Source organism: Gracilinanus agilis, chromosome 1, assembly GCF_016433145.1.
Source record: "Gracilinanus agilis isolate LMUSP501 chromosome 1, AgileGrace, whole genome shotgun sequence".
NCBI lineage: Eukaryota > Metazoa > Chordata > Mammalia > Didelphimorphia > Didelphidae > Gracilinanus > Gracilinanus agilis.
This window is the reverse complement of record NC_058130.1, coordinates 38711623-38731722: the sequence shown is the minus strand read 5'-3', so window position 1 is coordinate 38731722 and position 20100 is coordinate 38711623. Positions and strand designations below refer to the sequence as shown.

Here is a 20100-nt window from a genome sequence, read left to right as displayed (position 1 = left end):
TGACCCCCATTGCCCATCCTTACCACTCTTCCACCTAGGAGCCAATACACAGAAGTTAAGGATTTAAAAAACAATTTAAAAATTTAAAAAATTTTAGATAAAAATTTGGAGGTCACTTAATTACTTCTTAAAAATTAAAAAAAATTGGAGAAGGTAACTTAATTTACTTTTGGAAAATCTTTTAAAAACTTAAAATTTAAAAATAAAAAACTTTTTAAGAAATAAAAAAAATTCTAAAAAGAATTTAAAAATTTGGGGCAAACAGAGTGAAGTGACTTGCCCATGGTCACAGAACTGACTAGGAAGTATCTGAGGCCAGATTTGAATTCAGGAAGATGAATCTTCTGGATTCCAAGCCCAGGGCTCTATCTAGGTGTCCTATAGAAGGTCATTTCAGAAGGAAGATGTTGGTGGGAAGGGAAAGGCCTCTTGCAGAGAGTGAGTGGTATTTGAGCTGAGACTTTAAGCAAGTCAGGAAAGCCAAGAGGCAGAGATGAGGAAGGAGAGGAGACCAGGCAGGAAGGAAGAGGCCAAGAAAAAGGCCAAGATGGGAGATGAAGGGTCATTTTCGAGGAATAGCAAAGAGTTCAGTGCAAAAAGACAGGAGAGAAATCATGAAGTTACAAAGAGTTTTATGTTACATAGGTCTTCATGAAGAGCTTTGAATGCCAAATAAAGAGGTTCATATTTGATCTTGGAGGTAATAGGGAGCCACTGAAGTTTAATGAGTGGGGGGGATGACGTGAGCAGACTTTAGGAAAATTACTTTGTTGAGTGAGTGGCGCATGGATGGGAATGTAAAGATCTGGGTCAGGGAGACCAAGCAGAGGAAGGTAATGGGGCTTCCGCCATGGTGACAACTGTATATATGGAATAATTTTTGGTTTCTCTACTCATTTGTTTTTAATCCCAAAGGAGGCTAGCCATGGTGGCATATAATGCCCGTAATCCCAGTTGGATGCTGATGTTGGTGGATCTCTTGAGTGTGGAAAGCTGGAGCTGTGGTAGGCTACGGTGATTGGATATCTGCAATAAATCCACCATTATCAATATAATGAATCCCAGGGAAGACCACCAAAGTTTTCTAAGAAGGAGAAAACTGGCCTGAGTCAGAAATGGAGCAGGTGGAAGTTTCCTTGCCAATCAGGAGTAGAATCACACCTACCAGTGGCCCCTGTACCTCCAGAATGTGAGATAGGAAAACCCAATCTTAAAAAAATCTTTAAAAAATATCCAATCTTAAAAAAATCTTCAAAAAATATCCAATCTTAAAAAAAAATCTTTAAAAAATGTCCAATCTTAAAAAAATTTTTTTAAATATCCAATCTTAAAAAAATCTTTAAAAAAAGCTCAATCTTAAAAAGAAAATCCAGTTTATAGGAATTTATAGGCTTGAAAATCCCAGGAATCAAATACCCTCAACCCAGTGTTTATATAAATTTGGTTTGTGGTCCAAATCAACTTTTAACAAAACTAGGTGGATGCAAAATATTACATACTTGGAAAGAGATTATCTCAAAAATTAGTCCAGCAAAGGATTCTTCAGTATTTGGCCTTTTGTGCTGGCAGGAGTGAGGACACGCCTACACTGATTGGGGGGTGAAGGAGGGGTGTGGGGGGGGGGGACGGAGGAGAAGCAGCGATTGCCAGGAACACACAGACTGCCACTGTGTACAATCTGAGCCTATTCAGTAATAGAGCCAAGCTCTGGAATGTGCTCTTTGGGGCTCATGTGGGAGTCCCTCCTACGCACATAGCCCTCCCAATGGGTGACCTACCTGGGTTAAAGTAAAAAATAATATTCAGTAAATCCTGGTCTCCCCACGTGATGTAATTCTTGTACTTCTGGTACAGAGGGTACAGCATGTCCTCCCAAGCCAAGCCCGTTGGAATCAGGCTATTCTGTAGAAGAGAAAAAGCATAGGAATAATGGATTAAAGGCCACCAGGTTTCCCCTACTAACAAAAAGTATTTTTTTTATGCTTTAAAGAAAATGAGACAAACACAAAATGGGAGACGTTCTTCTTACCGAAGGGTTCCTCACCTGAATTAATTTATTTTTAAATTTAACATTAATTTATTTTAAAAATAATAATAATGACAATAATTTGGTTTCTTAATAATAATAAGTATTTGCAGACTACTCTAAAGTTTGCAAAACATCCTATGTGTTGATCTGTTTGACTCTCACAAACACTTGTCAAGGCGCTGTTGTTCCTATTCCCATTTTACAGATGAGAAAACTGAGAAGTTAATGACTTTCAAAGGGTCACATAGGTAGTAAATTCCAAAGAAGACTTGAATTCAGGTCTTCTTAACTCCAAGTCCAGTGTTCTATCCACTGCCCCACTGAGATATTTCAGTCTCTTAAGATATTTTGACAGCCATAATTCAATAGAATTGGTTTCCTTTGTAGAAATAATTGTAGATGTAGAAAAATTATTCTGAGAAGGGCTCCACAGGCTTTATGAGATACTCAAAGAAATTCATTTTTTCGCGGGAATAAAAGAAGAGCCCCACTTCTAACAACCCCCACGCATGAGCCCAATCAGGTATAGGACAGGGTTTTCCCAGAGAAAACTTTCCTGGGTCTATTTTTTTTTTTTAGACCCTTACCTTCCATCTTGGAGTCAACACTGTGTATTGGCTCCAAGGCAGAAGAGTGGTAAGAGTAGGCAATGGGGGTCAAGTGACTTGCCCAGGGTCACACAGCTAGGAAGTGTCTGAGGCCGGATTTGAACCTAGGACCTCCAATCTCTAGGCCTGGCTCTCAATCCACTGAGCTACCCAGCTGCCCCCACTTTCCTGGGTCTTAAGAGTCAGTAATCATGGCAGATGCTACTGCTCTATTATGGCCTCTCCCAATCATAATCTGTTCTTCATTACAAAGTTGGTTCTTTCTTTTTTTTTTTTTTTTAATCCTTACCTTCTTTTACTATCACTTCTAACTTAATTTACTTTTTAAAAATCTTTTTAAAAATTAAAATTTAAAAATAAAAAACTTTTTAGAAAATTAAAAAAAATTTTTTTTAATTTAAAAAATTGAGGCAAAGAGAGTTAAATGACTTACCTTGTTTTACTATCAGTTCTAAGACAGAAGAGTGGAAAATGCTAGGGACTGAGGATAAGTGACTTGGCCAAGGTCCCACAAGTAGGAAGTATTTGAGGCCAGATTTAAACCCCACATTCTATCCACTGTGCTACCCAGCTGCCCCCAAAATTTGAACTTGACTTTGAAAATGATAACCCAAAAAATTAGAATACAGATAACAGAACCATGGCCATTTCTTGCTGGACTCTTGGGAATCTAACGGAACCAATTCAATTCAAGGAACCAACATTCTAGTCCTAAACTGAAATTTTGAATCTATAAAGGATCTAGTCTTGTCATTCTGAGCCTCAGTTTCCCCATATGTAAAAAGAGGGAAATACCTGTAGTGCCTACCTCCCAGGGCTGATAGAAATGAGATGATGCTCATTTGCCAACCTCAAAACTCTGCAAGTGCCCAAATGTCACTATTGTTGTCATTGTCTGTGATTCTGGAAGGGTAGAAAACCTCCAGTGTGGGAAATTCCTTCACCAACTCCACCCATCTGGCTGAGGGAAAGGAGATTAAGTGACTCTCCTAGGGTCACCAAGCTAGTAAATGTCAGAATCGAGATTTCAAACAAAATCTCCCAGAATTTCCCAGCTTCAGGCACTGCCTCTAACCAAATATGACTAAAGGGGTTTAAAATGAACCCTGAACACGAATCATGTAACCATGGAAAATTTTTCTAAAAAACAAAAACTATTAAAAAAAATTAAAAAAAATAAAATGAACTCTGATATTTCTGAATGCCAACTATGATTATGCTCCTCATTCAGTAATACCACAGCCTGCAAATTTCAAACAATAAAGTTCTTTTCTTCCTCCAACAGCCTCACCCAATTCATGGAACTAAGTCAATGCGGTATTCATCCAAGAAAATGTCATTGTAGGCACATGAATATAAGTTCAGTTTCCTAAACAGTGAATTTGGGGAGAGAGGGGGGCGAGGGGAGCACAGGGAAGTAGGAGAGACTTTCTGATGTCTTACCTTGAACTGTGTATTTCTGATTCTAGTTAAATTCATCAGCATCACTCCGGAATTGACTCCAGTCATTCCATAGTAAGGGTGGCGAGCAAAACGGCTATACCAGCCGATCTTGGGGATCTCGTGCTCAGGGGCCATGGCTGCAAGCTGGGTGGAATTAAATTGCTTGAGGAGCCTCCAGATATCATCGATGGGCCGGAGAAAAAGGACATCGGTGTCTACATAGAGAAGCGAGTCCACATCCTTTAAAATCACCTTGGGGAAGAAGACGTTTAAAAAGAAAAAAAAAGAGGGAGAGAAAATAACTATAAATCACACAACTCACTTTTTACTGATAAACTATAAAGTCTAAGGATTGTGGGACGATCAAATGAGATTGACTTTGCTACTAAAGCAATACAATGATTCAGGATAATTCTGAGAGACTTATGAGAAAAAAAAGTGCTACCCACATCCAGAGAAAGAACTGTGGGAGTAGAAATGCAGAAGAAAATATATGATTTATCACTTGTTTATATGGATATTGGGATTTTGATTTTAAAAAGCTCCTCTATTACAAAAATAATTAATATAGAAATTTTTTGAGTGATCTATCTATATCTATCTATCTATCTATCTATCTATCTATCTATCTATCTATCTACACACACACACTCAGTGAAATTGCTTGTCAGCTCTGGGAGTGGAGAGAGAACAAGAATCATATAACCATAGAAAAAATTTAAAAATAAAACTTAAAAAAAAAATTAAAGTTTTAGAGACAAGGTCATATACTGCTGAAATCATGGGTGTTTTAGCAATAAAGATTTGAATGAATAATGACTCAGTTTCCCTTTTATTAATTTCAATTAGATAAACTTTTATTAAACATTTATTATGAACCAAGCACTCTGAAGACAAAAAAATGAAACCATATTTGCCATTAGGGAGCTTACATTTACCCAAGGGAGTAGAGAGTGGTGATACGGATACGTCTATCTTTAAAATATTTATTTAAAAAGATTTTATTTATATTAAATATATTTAAAACTTTAATAAAATCATATTTTAAATAAGTATATTTAGATTTTTTATGAATATCTTGTTTTACTTACCTAGATTTCCCTTCATTCATCTCCTTCCTACTTCCCAAAGAACCATTATAACATATGTTTATAAACATGTTATATTATTATATTTAGTAACATATCATAATATTAACATATTACAACATATAACATCCCTCATAACAGAATTTTTTTTAAAAAGGAATAGAAAAAAATGCTATAAAATGGACCAATGCATTATAAAAAATTAATATTCTCTACAATATTTCACACCTGAGGAACTCCACTTCTGCTAAGGAATGGAGGTACAAATGGGAAGAATGTCTTTTCATATCTTCTTTGGGGTCAATTTCACGAGAGAACAAATTTCACTTGAGAAAGAGCACTAACCACTGTGGGTCTGCCCCTAAGGTCTCATACAAGCGGAGCTTTTTTAAAAAAAAACCCTCACTTTCTTTCTTAGAATCAATACTGAGTATTGGTTCCAAGATAGAAGAACAGTAAGGGTTAGGCAATGGGGGTTAAGTGACTTGCTTAGGGTCACACAGGAAGTGTCTGAGGCCAGACTTGAACCCAGGATCTCCCATCTCCAGGTCTTGTGTTCTATTCACTGAACCACCTCTCTGCTCCTAAAAGCTGTACTTCTAAAAAAGCTGGGCATTTTAAACTTAGACATAAGGAAGAGAGAGTACATTATAGTCACTGGAGGTGGAGGTTGAAGGGGATGAATATTTATTTATGTAAAAAAATCAGATATGGAAATGGTAGATATGAGGGATTATTTCCCCCTTCCCCATCATGCTGCTCCTCTCACCCCAAACCAATGTAGGCATGCCACTGCTAGCACCAGCACAAAACGCCAAATTTTGTAAAATCCATTGCTAGATTAATTTGTAAGATAATAGCACTTAACACAGATGATGTTTTTGATCTAAGAAGTTTGATTAAAATTGATTTGGGCCACAAACCAAACCTTAAAACAGCAAGGCACTCAGCACTATCCATAAAAGTTGGATTGATGAAATACGAGGCTTGAAATCTTCTGAGAATCAACAAAGAGAACAGCGGGAGGAACAGATTTTTTAAAAATTATTTTAAAAATATTAAACTAAACAATAAAAAAAGGGAAGAAGTGACAAAAAAAAAAAAAAAAGAGTCAATTTGCCATGCTGAGCCTCCAGAAAGTGTTTTAGGAGATTTCTGATGTAAGTGAAATGAATTAACTAATTCATTAACATGATTCTTGAATTAATTCTCATAAACAAAGTGTCTATATGAGTTCATTTTGAGTCTCTCAGACCCAGGAGTTATGGCTGTAAGGTGGGAAGAATATTCATCAAGTCTGAGAGTACTTCGGGACAGAATTTGAAGTGGGCTTTGGAGACTGGGCAGAGGGTGGACAGGAAGAGGTAGGAAGTGAGGGCAGAGGATAAAAGAGGGAATAACCGAAAAGGGAATTTAAATTGTTTTACAGACTATCCAGTTCTCAAGAGTAGGGAATCTTTCATTCTTTAGCTGTATCCCCAGCACCTGGAACAAGGAAGGCTTTTAGTAAATTCACGTTGATTGATACCTTTGGCTTTTTTTTTATTGATAATCACTTCTAGTTACAATTATTCTCTCATCTCTCTCCAGAACCAACGTCCCCTTGTCACAAACTGAGGTCCCTTTTGGCCACCCCTTCAACCCAGACTTTTCTATTGGTTCTCCTGGGAGAATGATCACTCCAGGTTTAAGAAAATCGTTTGCCACCCTGGCTGTTCTCCTGGCCTCCATGATCTCCAGAAACTCATCATCCTTCCAGAGGAAGCTCATAACCTCTTCGGTAGCCGTCTGCAGCTGGAGCCCTCCTGTCTGACTGAAGAGGCTGGAGAATGGAGGGCAGACACTGGAGACCTCTTCCCTAATCCTCCAGCACTGAAGGGGGGCACCCAGGACTCGCGCTTCATCCTATGCCACTCTGGCTGCTCTCCTGGACCTCCAGAAACTCATCATCCTAGATGTCATCGCCTGAAACTCACACCTCTGAGCATCGTTTCCCATCTCGGCTCATGCCCAGGACCTCCCTCACCCCTTCTGTTTCTGTACTGTCTCCTTCCTCCTTACACATAAGCTCCTTGCAGGCTGGGATTCTTTTTGGTCTTTCTTTGAATCTCCAGAGCCTGGCACATTGTCTGGCACTATAGAAAGGTTTATTAACTCTGACTCCGAGGCTGTGCTTCTATGGTTCACGAGATTATTTCCAGAATTTTAAAAAATTCCACTTCTCAGGACCATTTTTGGTAAATTGGGCTCAGGGAACAAAGGCCAAAATGGAAGAGGCAGGCAGAGACTTGAGGACCACCTAGACAAATGCAGGCTCTCACCATCAAATACTGAAGTTATAGCTATCATTTCTAGCTTGGTCATCAATTTTCTTTGACAAATCAAAGTCACAAAGGCCAAAGAGCTTCTGAATCATATACATTTTTTTTAAAGTCCTTATATCTTCCATCTTAGAACCAATAAGGTGTATTGGTTCCAATGCAGAAGCAGAAGTAATAAGTGCTAAGCACTGGGGGTTAAGTAACTTGCCCAGGGTCACACCGCTAGGAAGTTTCTGGGGCAAAATTTGAACCCAGGACCTCCTATCTCCAGATGTGGTGCCTTCTCCTCTGAGCCAACCAGCTTCCCTTCTCTTTCATTTCTAATTCTTGGTTTTCCTGGCTTCCTTAAAAGCTCAACTAAAGTTCCACCTCCTGCAATAGGAGTTTACCAAACCTCCTTATTTATTTTTTGGTTATAAATCCTTACTTTCTGTCTTAGAATAATATTGTGTATTGGTTCCAAGGCAGAAGAGCAGTAAGAGCTTGGCAATAAGGATTAAGTGACTTGCCCAGGGTCACTGGACCAGGAAGTGTCTGATTTCACATTTGAACCCAGGACCTCCCATTTCTAGACCTGGCTCTCTATTCCCTGAGCCACTTAGCTGCTCCTTCCAGTCCTCTTAAACCTTGGTGCCCTCCCTCTGAGATTATCCCCAATTTATCCTGTATGTCTGCACACAGTTGCTTGCATTAGAATGTGAGAACAGGGGCTGATTTTTGCTTTTATTTTTTTTTAGCCCCAGTTCTTAGTACACATAGTAAATGTTTAATAAATGTTTGCTGACCTGACTTGTTCTTACTTCATCTTGTATCTGTTCATACTCATCTTCCAAGCTTTCTCTGAAACCATCCATTCGGTCACTCATATCTTAGAGTACAATTAAATTCCATTTCATTCAATTATTATAATTGGTTCAGCCATTCCTCAGTAGATGGCACCCCTATAATTTCTAATTCCTTGCTCACATACACACAAGCAAGTGTAAATATTTTTGTACTTCTTTTTTTGATCTGTTTGGGGCACAGTTGTATTGCCAAAATGGGCATAACTTTGCATTAGTAATTTTTTGGATAGAGTTCTCCAAAAGCGTTCCTTACAGCGGTTCCCAAACTTTTTTGGCCTACCGCCCCCTTTCCAAAAAAAAATATTACTTAGAGCCCCCTGTCACATACTATCACTGCCCTCTTACAGTTATTCACAACCCCCAAATGCAGCTGTGGCCATCACCGCCTCCCTGGATCGCTGCAGCACCCACCAGGGGGCGGTGGCGCCCACTTTGGGAATCATTGCATTATAATAATTAGAAGCAAATCCACACAATGTTTGCGTGGACCTCTAGAAAAGGTATGTCACACTCTGCACCTGTAGCTCATCCCCTCTCTGCCAAGAGGTAGGAGGCATGATTCAACATCAGACTTTTGGGAACAGGGAATTGCTCAATTGAGCATAGTTAGCATAAAGTCTTGCCCAGTTAGAGTTATCTAGTTTTACAATGTTGCAATCATATTATAAAATGTTCTCCTTGTTCTGCCCATTTGTCTAGGCATCGTTTCATGTCCAAAGACTTATTTTTAATAAATCTTTGAAAATCAGGAATATGTTCCTTTCTTGGCTTGCCCTAATTAGTCCCTCTGTGGTTATGTAATATTGCCTAGCTAGGGGGCATTTTTATTTGACAGATCTTACTTCCTATCCTGGAAAATTTCATGTGGCTACTGGATAATGTAGAAAAAAAACTAATCTGGGAATCAGGAGATCTGAGTTTGAATTCCAGTTTGTGGCCTCACTTTTCTTATCTCCAAAATGTGGTTCACTCAGGGAACCTCTAAGTTTCCTTTGAAATTTAAATCCTATGATTCAATAAGAAATTTGATCATCACTTAAATTATATCTGTCCCAATATTTTACCCAGATTGAAAAAGTATTTAAGTCTTAAAGTTAAAATGAAAGAGTATGTCTAAGCTCTGGCCAGACTTCCCTGCCACTACTGTGTTCGGTTCTAGGAATCCCATTTTAGGAAGGGAATTGATAAACCAGAGATCATGCATGGAAGGAGCAAGCAGGACGGTGAATAGCCTGCAGTTCATGGCTTTTGAGAATTGGTTGAAAAAAGTAGGGGGTGCTTATCTTAACTGAGAAAAGACTTGGAGTGAGAGAAAGAGGGAGATGCAAGTATTTGAAAGGCTATTACGTGTTAGAGGAATTTAACTTGTTCTCATTGGCTCAAGGACAGAATTAGAAGCAACGTGGAAGTTACAGAGAGATTCTGGGTTGACATAAGGAAAAACTTTGTTAACTTAGAAAAAACACAGAACTATTAAATAGTCATAAAGCCACTCTTTAATCAAGGGAAAGGGGGAACAGGGCTACCTGGCCTCTTTGGCAGAGCTGCGCCTTGTGCAGAGTCCAGGATTGAACACTGCTTTGCTCTGCTCCCTGCCCCCTGGGAGTGCCACCCGGCTAGATGAGGACTCCAAGGAACAAAGGAAATTGGGGAACTTATATACCATTTGGGAAGATCCAGGGGCTGGGAAAGATGATTGACATTCTACTGGTAAGGATGGGATTTACAATCAAGCTTGGGAAAGGAATCCTAGCCAGAGGCTAGGGTGTAAGGGAAGGGGCTGCTTACACAATGGATACTAAAGGATGGTCCCTGCCAGGTGTGTCTTCCTGGGAAGGGTCTTTGATACCATAGGCAAGACTACCTAAGACAAAAAGGTATTTAGCATTTACCCCAGGGTCCATTATTCAGTCAGCAACTGCCAGCCTGAGATTCCCTTCAGGGTGCATCCTCAAGGGAACAGGGAACAAGCGCAAGCTTTGGGGGTCTCCAGTCTACAAGCTATTTCTAAAACTTGGGGTTCATCGGATCTCACTAAGCCACAAGTTTGGGGGTCTCTAGATTCCATGTCGACAGCTTCTTAAATAAAAGCAGTGTCTAAATGAATGAGATGCTGCCTTGGGAAATAGTAGGTCTAGATCGATGGTCGGCAACCTTTTTGGCCTTTTGAGAGCCATAATCGCCTGTGGAAGGAGGAAGATGGAGACGGAAAGGCCCTGGAATATGGGGAGGGGGCTGAAGGGCCCTCTGGGGCACATCCTGGGGCTCTGCCCAGACTGGCTGGTCGGGAGGTGGAGTCAGATATGGCTCAAGAGCCATACATTGCCAACCCCTAGTCTAGATGATTTGGGAAAACCATTTATTGGGGATATAGTGGAAAGGCTTCTTGGTTGCATATAAATTGGACCAAATTGCTTCACCACACCGGCCCCAACACTCCCGGTCCCCACCAGCTCTTTTTCAGCTATTATAGTTTCTGATTCAGTAAATTCTGTGAATTATTCTAGCTATCAATGAAATTAGAAAGCATAAACTACAGCTAAAAGGAAGGACATTTCGTACATCCGCCTCAGAAAGACAAATTAAACAAGTTGGCATACACGATTTAGTTGAGGGCACAGAGACAACGGGAAATGTTTCATGGGACAATTGCTATGATTACAATAAGCGTAAGTAGAGAGTCCACCATAAAGATAATTGTAGCTTATATGCTAACATCTGTTGCCGAGAATGAAGTATAGAAATTCTCCAAAGAAGATGACAATTTCCTCCAAACAAGGTCACCGTGTACCTTAATCACCAGTGATTTCAACAAAAAAGGAAGACAGGGAAAACTAAATTAGAAAATAAAGCCTAGCTGAAAATATTTATATGGCTTCATATTTATAAATCAAAGAGGTCAAGGTGTATGGATTACTCAGAAGCTTCATGCTAAGCCACATAAAAACATTCTTTAAAAACACTGTGGGAAGGCATTAGACATCGAAGGTACCAAACATCAAAAACCAAACTTGACAAAACAGTAACAGACAGGAAACAATGGTGGGAGTTATTTCAGAAGCTGCTAGCTCTGTATTCGGATCACTGAATGGTTAAAGGTCAGAGTTAACACCAAATAACAATGAAAGGTAACCATGATGAAGACTTTGTGGGTAAACCGCTTTGACTAAACAAGCCACTGATTCTGAAAAACAGGAAATAGATAAAAAAGAAAGATATTTACTATGATCATAAAATAATCACCAAATTGATGTCAAAACTGACCCAGGTAAACACTGATTCTCTTTGTCAAGTAGAGACCCAGCACAATTGAGACATAATAATAATAAATAACATTAAAGTAGAGATTTAAGGTTTGCAAAGCACTTTAATAGGCTATAACATAAATTATCTCATTTGATCCTCACAATACTAATGTGTGGTAGGTACTATTATTAGCCATGGTCTTACAGATAAGAAAACAGGTTGGGAATCAGGTTCACCCAACAAGTAAGTGTCTGAAACAGCTTTCAAACTCTGATCTTCCTGACTCCAAGACCAGCACTCCATCCATTAAGCCATCTAGCTGCTCTATAGTCAGACTGTCTAGACTGTCAGTGTCGTAGGAATATAATTAGGGATGGTCTGGTTTTTCTAGGGTTAGTTGAAAGAAGGGAATTTTGAGATAAGCCCTGGGAAAGAATTCTGGGTAAAAAAGGAATTGTGGGAGGGTAAAAAATTGAAAATAACTGAATCACTTCCTTTTTGGATTTGATCTGAGCTGGGAGTGGGTTCTGTCTCTCTGCCTACAATTTCAAGCTGAAAGAGGGGGTTTGTTCTAAGGGATTCTCTCTGGAAGGTCAGGATTTCGTGGAAAAATCTTTGGCATCCAGGTAGAGGATTTACTTGGAGAAAACCAATTTCACTGAGTTCAGGATTCATCTGTCAGTGGTCCAGCTGCCAGAATTCCTATTGGTTAAGGTAATCCAAAGCTTTTCATCTATAACTTTGGTTGCTTATTGCAGCAGCCAAACCCAGAGGTTTTTCCTTTCTTTATTAATTACTGGTGGGAAGATTAGGTTAAGTCAGATAGCTTGGGAAGGGTTTTAGATAGCATAGGGAGCTATAGGTAGAGCCTACAGAAGAAACAGAAGACTTCCCTTAAGTAGGGAACGTAGCAGTTGGATGGAGGTAGTTTGAAGAGTGTCTGGGTCATACCTATCCAGTTCCATACAATAATAAGTTTATAAGCGGGCCGCTGGGTAGCTCAGGATTGAGAATCAGGCCTAGAGATGGGAGGTCGTAGGTCCAAATCCGGCCTCAGACACTTCCTAGCTGTGTGACCTTGGGCAAGTCACTTGACCCCCATTGCCTACCCTTACCACTCTTCCACCAAGGAGCCAATACACAGAAGTTAAGGGTTTAAAAAAAATAATAAATTTATAATAATAACAAATAAACAAATAAACTTTGTTTCCATAATCAAAGGGTTTGGAACTTAATTGGCCCTGAGAAGTTCCTAGGTGGGTTGTAACCTCTAACATCCCTCCAGGATACTTCCACATTACAGTGTCATCGAGGGTCTCTGATATGAAGTCCAAGCAACAGAGGGTGAAGTTGCCAGATGTGGATGACGTCATACTGACTGAATTTAGCTCTGGAAGACAATCAGAGCTCCTCAAAGAGATGGTCAGTTACTCAAAAGAAACCAGTCCAGCAATCTGCAGAGGAAACCCCAAAGGGATGAAGAAAGTGCTTTGCTCAGACAAGAATCCCATAAAGACAGTCCATCAATACATGTATGTTGGAGGGGGCAACTGGGTGCCTCAATGGATTGAGAGCCAGGTCTAGAGGTGGGACAAATCTGGCCTCAGACACTTCCTAGCTGGGTGATCCTGGGCAAGTCACTTGACCCCCACTGGCTAGCCCTTATCACTCTTTTGACTTAGAACCACTACATAATACTGATTCTAAGACAGAAAGCAAAGGCTTATAACAACAATAAAAAAAATACATGTACCTTGGAGAGACAATACCCATGAATCATGAGCTGGACCCTGAGTTGAATAGGAAGAAGAGAGACTGGTCTTGAAGAGAACATAGGCTCTTCCCTCCTATAATAACATAACTCTAGCATGCTCCTAGAGGTGATATACGATTGCAATCCATGCAATAGCAGCACAACCTCAGAAGAATCAGCATGTTTGGTGACCTTCGTAGCGGGCAATGTGAAGATGCACGGCAACTCCTCTTGGCAGAGAGGTGGAAAACTGGGTGCAAAATGTTGCAGAGATGGTCAGATATAGCCTCTGAGTCAGTTGGCTTCGATTAGTTGTTTTCTTTGTTACAAGAGAGGTAGGGGTATTGGGAAATGACTGGGATGAAAACCAAAAGGCATCAACCAAACATTTCTTTAAAAAGAAGACATATGGTGAGTATATGTAGGAAACAGCATTCTGCCAGGGATGATTCTGTGGATGAGATGTGGCATAAAAGATATCATTTAGGACATGCATGCTTAGAAAAAGCTACAATAATAAACGGACAGCCCGAGTCTTGCAATGCTAGCTGCAAAATATTCAAGGACTTGAAAGAAGGTGTCCATCACTCTGAGTAGATCGTCTATGGAACAAGTATGGAAAGAATTTGGCAAAAATTGCACAGGCTGAGAAAATATGTACAGTTTGCTATCTGCACCAAAGGAAGGAATATTCATGTTAACAAGCTCTTTGAGCTATCAAATTCTGGGCTCCTTGCTGTGAGAATAAAGAATTTAAAGATGAATGAATATTAATAAAGAGAATAGTGGTTTTCGTCTCAAATATTATATTCCTGTCCAAAAATCTCAAGAGGGAGATGGGTAAAATTTACAAGGAGTTAATGGTAAATGCTAAACTCTAACTGAAATGAGCAGCAGGAACAAAAAAGTGGTCAGGATGGGAAGAGGACCTCTAAAATATGTTCAACAGGGGCGGAGAGAACAGAGGGAGAGCTATGAAATGACTGATAATTGGAAAGACAACAGCTGTACACAGCCTTCTGTTTGCATGGGAATTTTGGCAAGAGGTTGTCTACTGTCAATCAAAGACAGTTGAGCAAGCTAATGAGAAAAAAAGCAGGAAAGACTGCCATAAGGAAAGATAGCCAGGAGATCCCAAAGACTATGTTCTCAGCAGGCTAAATCAGGAGGTTGCCATGGCAAGATTATCATGAGTTAGCCACAAAAGCCACTAACACTACCAACAAACAAGGGAAGAACTGAGGATCTGTATTCTGGCAAATGGCAGTTACAGTGGATAGGATGCTGGGCATGGAGTTGGGAAGACATCCTCCTGAGTTCAAATATCTCTTCAGACACTTACTAGCTGTGTAACTCTGAACAAGTCATTTAACCTTGTTTATCTCACTTTCTTCATCTGTCACAGTGATTCCCAAAGTGGACGCCACCGCCCCCTGGTGGGTGCTGCAGAGATCCAGGGAGGCGGTGATGGCCACAAGTGCATTTATCTTTCCTATTAATTGCTATTAAAATTTAAAAAAAAAATTAATTTCCAGGGGGCTAAGTAATATTTTTTCTGGAAAGGGGATGGTAGCCAAAAAAGTTTGGGAACCACTGATCTATCAAATGATCTGGAGAAGGAAATGGCTAAAAGGGTGGGCTTCGAGTCAGAAAAAGCAGAGTTCCAGTCCTTGCTCAGTTATCTACTAGCTTTCTGACTTTTGTCAAGTAGCTTTATCTCTCTGTAAGCTCATTTTTGTTTTGTTTTGAAATCTGTAAAATGAGGGTTTTGGCTTTTCCATTCCTAAGTCTTTGATTCAATACTACCCCATCTGGGAATCACCAACCACTATCACCTATCTCTTCTTTCTCTTGACTCTTACTAGGTATCCATGCTTGATGTCAGCCATAGATTCATGTTATTGTTCTTTGCAAACTTGATAACCATGACCCAACTCTGATCACTCACAGAGTAGTTTAGAATACCACCAGAAGGAACTAAGAATAAATACCAAGGGTGGCATTTATCATACTGGCATTAACCACAGAGAAACTGTCCAAGAACTGGCAAACTTGACAACCATGACCCAAATCTGATCATTCATACAGTAGTATAGAATGCCACCAGAAGGAACTGAAAATAAATACTGAGGATAGGCTCAGTGGATGTGGGTTTTTTATAACCACTGCTACCAATTAAAGGTATAAAGATTCAGAAGAGAAAAAAAACAAAACTGGGCAGTGACCAGTTAATAAAGAAAAAGGTGTGAGAATGAGATTTGGACTTGTGCTGAAAAAATAGGAATGATGAACTCTTGGCCACAAATGAAGTATATCAAATGAGGAATGGTAAAAATATATTCCCCTGGATTATTATCACAAACTATTTTTGTTTTATTTTGGATTGGGGGGTTAGAATTTGTTTTCAATTAATAGGAATTTATTTTCTCTCCCTCTCTGAAAAAAAAAAACAATCTTTGTACCAAATGTGCATAGTGACTCCCACATTCACAAAAATTCACAAAAATGAATTACTGAAAATCTTACAAAAAGTGCTTTTAGAGGAAAGGAGAAAGAGAGAGAAAAAAAATGCAAAAGTATCTCTCTCTCTCTCTCTCTCTCTATATATATATATTTTTTTTTTTTATATATACATACAGTAAAAAAGAAAGGGGAGGGGAGAAGGGAGGAGGACATATGAAGAATAGCAATATAAAGGTACAATAATTCACCAGACACAAAATCCAAGAAGATAACCAACAGAAATAAAATAGTAAAGGCAAGGAAGAAAATCCATTTTCATAGATTTATTGAGTTTTTTTTAATTTAATTTTTATTTTCTTTCCCTCTTACTTCTCCTACCGATTTTTTTAAGCCCTTACCTTCTATCTTAGAACTGGTATTTTTGACTTGATTCTGGTCAACAATTAAGAATTGGTTGCTTAGGGGGCAGCTGGGTAGCTCAGTGGATTGAGAGTCAGGCCTAGAGACAGGAGGTCCTAGGTTCAAAGCTGGCCTCAGACACTTCCCAACTGTGTGACCCTGGGCAAGTCACTTGACACCCATTTCCCCCCCCTTACCACTCTTCCACCTAGGAGCCAATATGCAGAAGTTAAGGGTTTAAAAAAAAAATTTATGATAGAGAGGTGGAAATCTAAGACTAGTTTAATAAGAACCATAGTTGAGGAAATCAGATTTCAAGCTGCTGCAAGGAAAAATAGTTTGGATGCCAAGACTATAATTCAACAAGGGGAAGATGGCCCAAAAGTTCTCAAAGAAATTCTAAAGAAGCAAACAATGTCAATTCCAAAGAGGAAAAAAGTATAGGGTTACCAAGATTTTATTCTCAATTTTAAGATGACAAATATGTATAAATTCTATAGGGAACTGACATAAACCTACTCCTCAATAATTTTCAATTATATCAGGGCTCATTACTCTTAGCATGCATGCAGGAATGTGTGTGTGTGTGTGTGTGTGTGTGTGTGTGAGAGTGAGTGAGAGAGAGAGAGAGAGAGAGAGAGAGAGAGAGAGAGAGAGAGAAAGAATGAGAGACAGACAAGCAGACAGACAGACAAACGGGTATCGGTGATGATGTTGCCAAGGAGACAGAAAGACAGGAATGGGGATTCACTACCTTAGTGAAGCAATGAATGCATTCAACTCTTCTAGATCATTTGGAATTATGTAAGAAAAAGTTATGAAGTTGTTCACAATAACTGACATTCATCCGGTACTTGAAGGTCACTTTATCAACAGTATTTCATTTGCGCCTCCATAACTGAGGCAAGTATCTCCATTTTAGTGAGGATCCTGAAGCTCCTACAGGTTAAATGGCTCGAGCCCACGGTCATTCGGGGTCAGAGGCAGGATCTGAATCCTCATCTTCTGCACTCCAAGGTTAGCATTCTATCCTTAGAGGGTGAGTTTTTTGATGGTGGGAGCTGGTTTTTTCCTTTGTTTCTTATTCCATACCCCACCTCTGATACTTGCTGACTTAACTTTACCCATTCTATGGAGTGACTTTTTCAGAGTTCTTATTGAGTTTATATCCCAAGAAAGTTCATGACACCAAGAAAAGACTGAGATGTCCCAGAGATGCCCCAAGAGCAGCATTATCTATATTAACAAAAATCTGGAAACACAACATGCCAGAGGAATGGTAGAACCAATCTTAGTACATGAATGGAACAGAACATTATTATAACAGATGGAATGACAGATATCCAAGGATGATTTGCACAAACTTCAGAATCCAGAGCCCAAAGAACAACAGAGGCTCGAAGCAATCAGCACAATGTTATCCACAAACACGAACATCTGGAAATTTAGTATTCTTATCAAATTCCTCTCTCATCTGTCACTCCATGACCACAGCGATCTCTCTGGAGGAAAACTAAACAATGTTGTCCAGGAGAATTGTAGACATAAAGGCAGGAAGATCTGGGTTCAAATCTTCCTTTGGCTGAGAGGTAACCACGTCATTTCTCTGTTCAAAAACCATCACTGGCCCCTTAGTCTGTAGGATCAAACACAAATTTCTCAGCCTGGGATTGAAGGATCTCCATCATCTAGCTCCCACCTCCCTTTCCTCTCATTACTCTCCTTCATTCACTCATTATTTCTGCCAAAAGGGACAGAATTACTGACTTCCTCTAATTTAGCATTTTAATTTCCCAAAAGTTATCATTTATGACAACTCTGCCTCTTGGAATCTTTATCTTTCAGTTAAGGTTCACCGGAGGAACCATCTTCTCTATCCATCAACCAGTAGACATTCATTAAGCACCTACAATGTGCCACACGTTGCCCTAAGCGCTGGGGATACAAAAAAAGGCAAAAGATTTTCCCTGACCTTAAGAAGCTAAGGGACCTCCCATGACCCTTCCAGTTGTTAGGACTTTCTTCTTCAAATCACCTTCAATTTAATTCAACAGGGGACAACTGGGTGGCTCAGTGGATTGAGAGTCGGGCCTAGAGATGGGAGGTCCTAGGTTCAAATCTGGCCTCAGACACTTCCCAGCTGTGTGACCCTGGGCAAGTCACTTAACCCCCATTAACCCCCCTTACCACTCTTCCACCAAGGAGCCAATACACAGAAGTAAGGGTTAAAAAAAAAACAAAACACCAATTTAATTCAACAAACATATATTATTTACTTATTATGTGCAAGGTACTAAAGAAATTTAAATTCAACGGAAGGGAAATAAACTCAGATAAGTAAATACAAGATAGAACATAATCTTCTTGAGGGCAGGAGCTGTTTCTGTCCTTTTTGTGCCCCTAGGGCCTAGCACTGTGCTTGGCACATAGAAGGCACCTAATAGAAATCTACTGCAGTTAATTGAATAACACAAGGTTAGGGGAGTCTGTTAATACACTGGATGAAAAAGACTATGGCAATATTTCTTTTTCCTATACTAATTTGAAAAAAAAAATTATTTAAACCCTTACCTTTCATCTTAGAATCAATATTGTGTATTGGTTCTAAGGCACTAGAATGGTAAGGCCTAGGCAGTGGGGGGTTAAGTGTCTTGCCCAGGACACAGCTAGGAAGTATCTGAGGCCAAATTTGAACCCAGGACCTCCCATCTTTGGGCTTGGCTCTCAATCCACTGAGCCACTTAGCTGCCCCTCCATACTAATTATTTAATGTATGAGAGGCAGAATATCCTAACATGTAGACTGCGGATCTTAGAAGTGAGACTACTTGGATTCGAGTCCTGCCACCAAAATATTTTTGGCTTGTCCACGGGCAAGTTATTTAGTGTCAGTGACCTAAGTAATTTTCTAAACTATCAGGAAGCTGAGTCTACATGGGAAGATGGGAGTTCCTTACACTAATGAGAGGAGGGCTCTCAAACAACAATGACAGCAAAATACACTTATATTCAAAGACTAAAAAGCCTAGAAAGTGATTTACACAGAGAGAGAAACAGGTACCCAGATCACTGATCAGCCCCATAATTTCTGTGTATAGATGGATGCTCCTAGATGATCTATTTGTTCTAAGTAGACATTTAAAATATTTTTTCCAGGGGTCTAATGTAAGATATCTTCCTTTTATTCTAACTGTGCAATGAAAGAAGAACTTTCTGTCCTTTCACTAAATGCAATCACATGGGAGAAACCCTCTGAAAACGTCAGGTATTTTAAAGAAAGCAGAACAAACAGCTCTGAATACATGATAATTGTCCTCATACTGTGCTTTTTTAATAGCAAAAATGCAGTAGGAATTTTTTTTAAATAAAAATCTGCATTAGTGTTGTTAATTCTCCAATTTCATACTGTATCACTACATAGCCAGTAAAACAACCAAGAGAGATGTATGCATTTAATTTCTATTTTGCTTCAACTGTGCCCCCTTGTGGAATTCCACATTCATAATTTGAGCAGGGATATTTATTATAGCCCTTTATGGAGGACAAAGGTATCCTTCTAGGATCATGGACTTAGGTAGAGGGGATCCTTCAGTACATCTGGTCAACCCTCGCATTTTCCAGATTAGGGTACAGAGATTAAGTGATTTGTATGAGGAAGAAAATCAAGATGGGAACTTGGATCTCCTAAAAAGAGTGAAACGTCTGCTTTTATTCTCTAATATTCACTGGAACAAATCTGCAGAGTATGCAGATTGCTATATAAGAGAGTTTAAGCTATTCAGACTGATGGTCTACAGAGGTGGGGATTTATAACCATCCTCTCTCCCTCCCTCCCCCCCTCTTCCTTCTCTCTCTCTCTCTCTCTCTCCCTTCTCCTCTCCCTTCTCTCTCCTCTCCTCTCCCTCT

At 39.5% G+C, this 20100-nt stretch overlaps 1 protein-coding gene across 1 annotated transcript in view; it reads right to left on the bottom strand.

Annotated features, from left to right (window-relative positions):
- The window catches only part of GXYLT2 (glucoside xylosyltransferase 2), a 78106-nt gene that overhangs the window by 18887 nt on the left and 39119 nt on the right, over positions 1-20100 (bottom strand). Inside the window, exons 3-4 of the mRNA XM_044675856.1 lie at positions 4081-4382; positions 1779-1902 (exon numbers count right to left, since the gene is read on the bottom strand). Coding sequence (XP_044531791.1) covers positions 1779-1902; positions 4081-4382 — 426 coding nt within the window. The remainder of the gene's footprint in view (positions 1-1778; positions 1903-4080; positions 4383-20100) is intronic.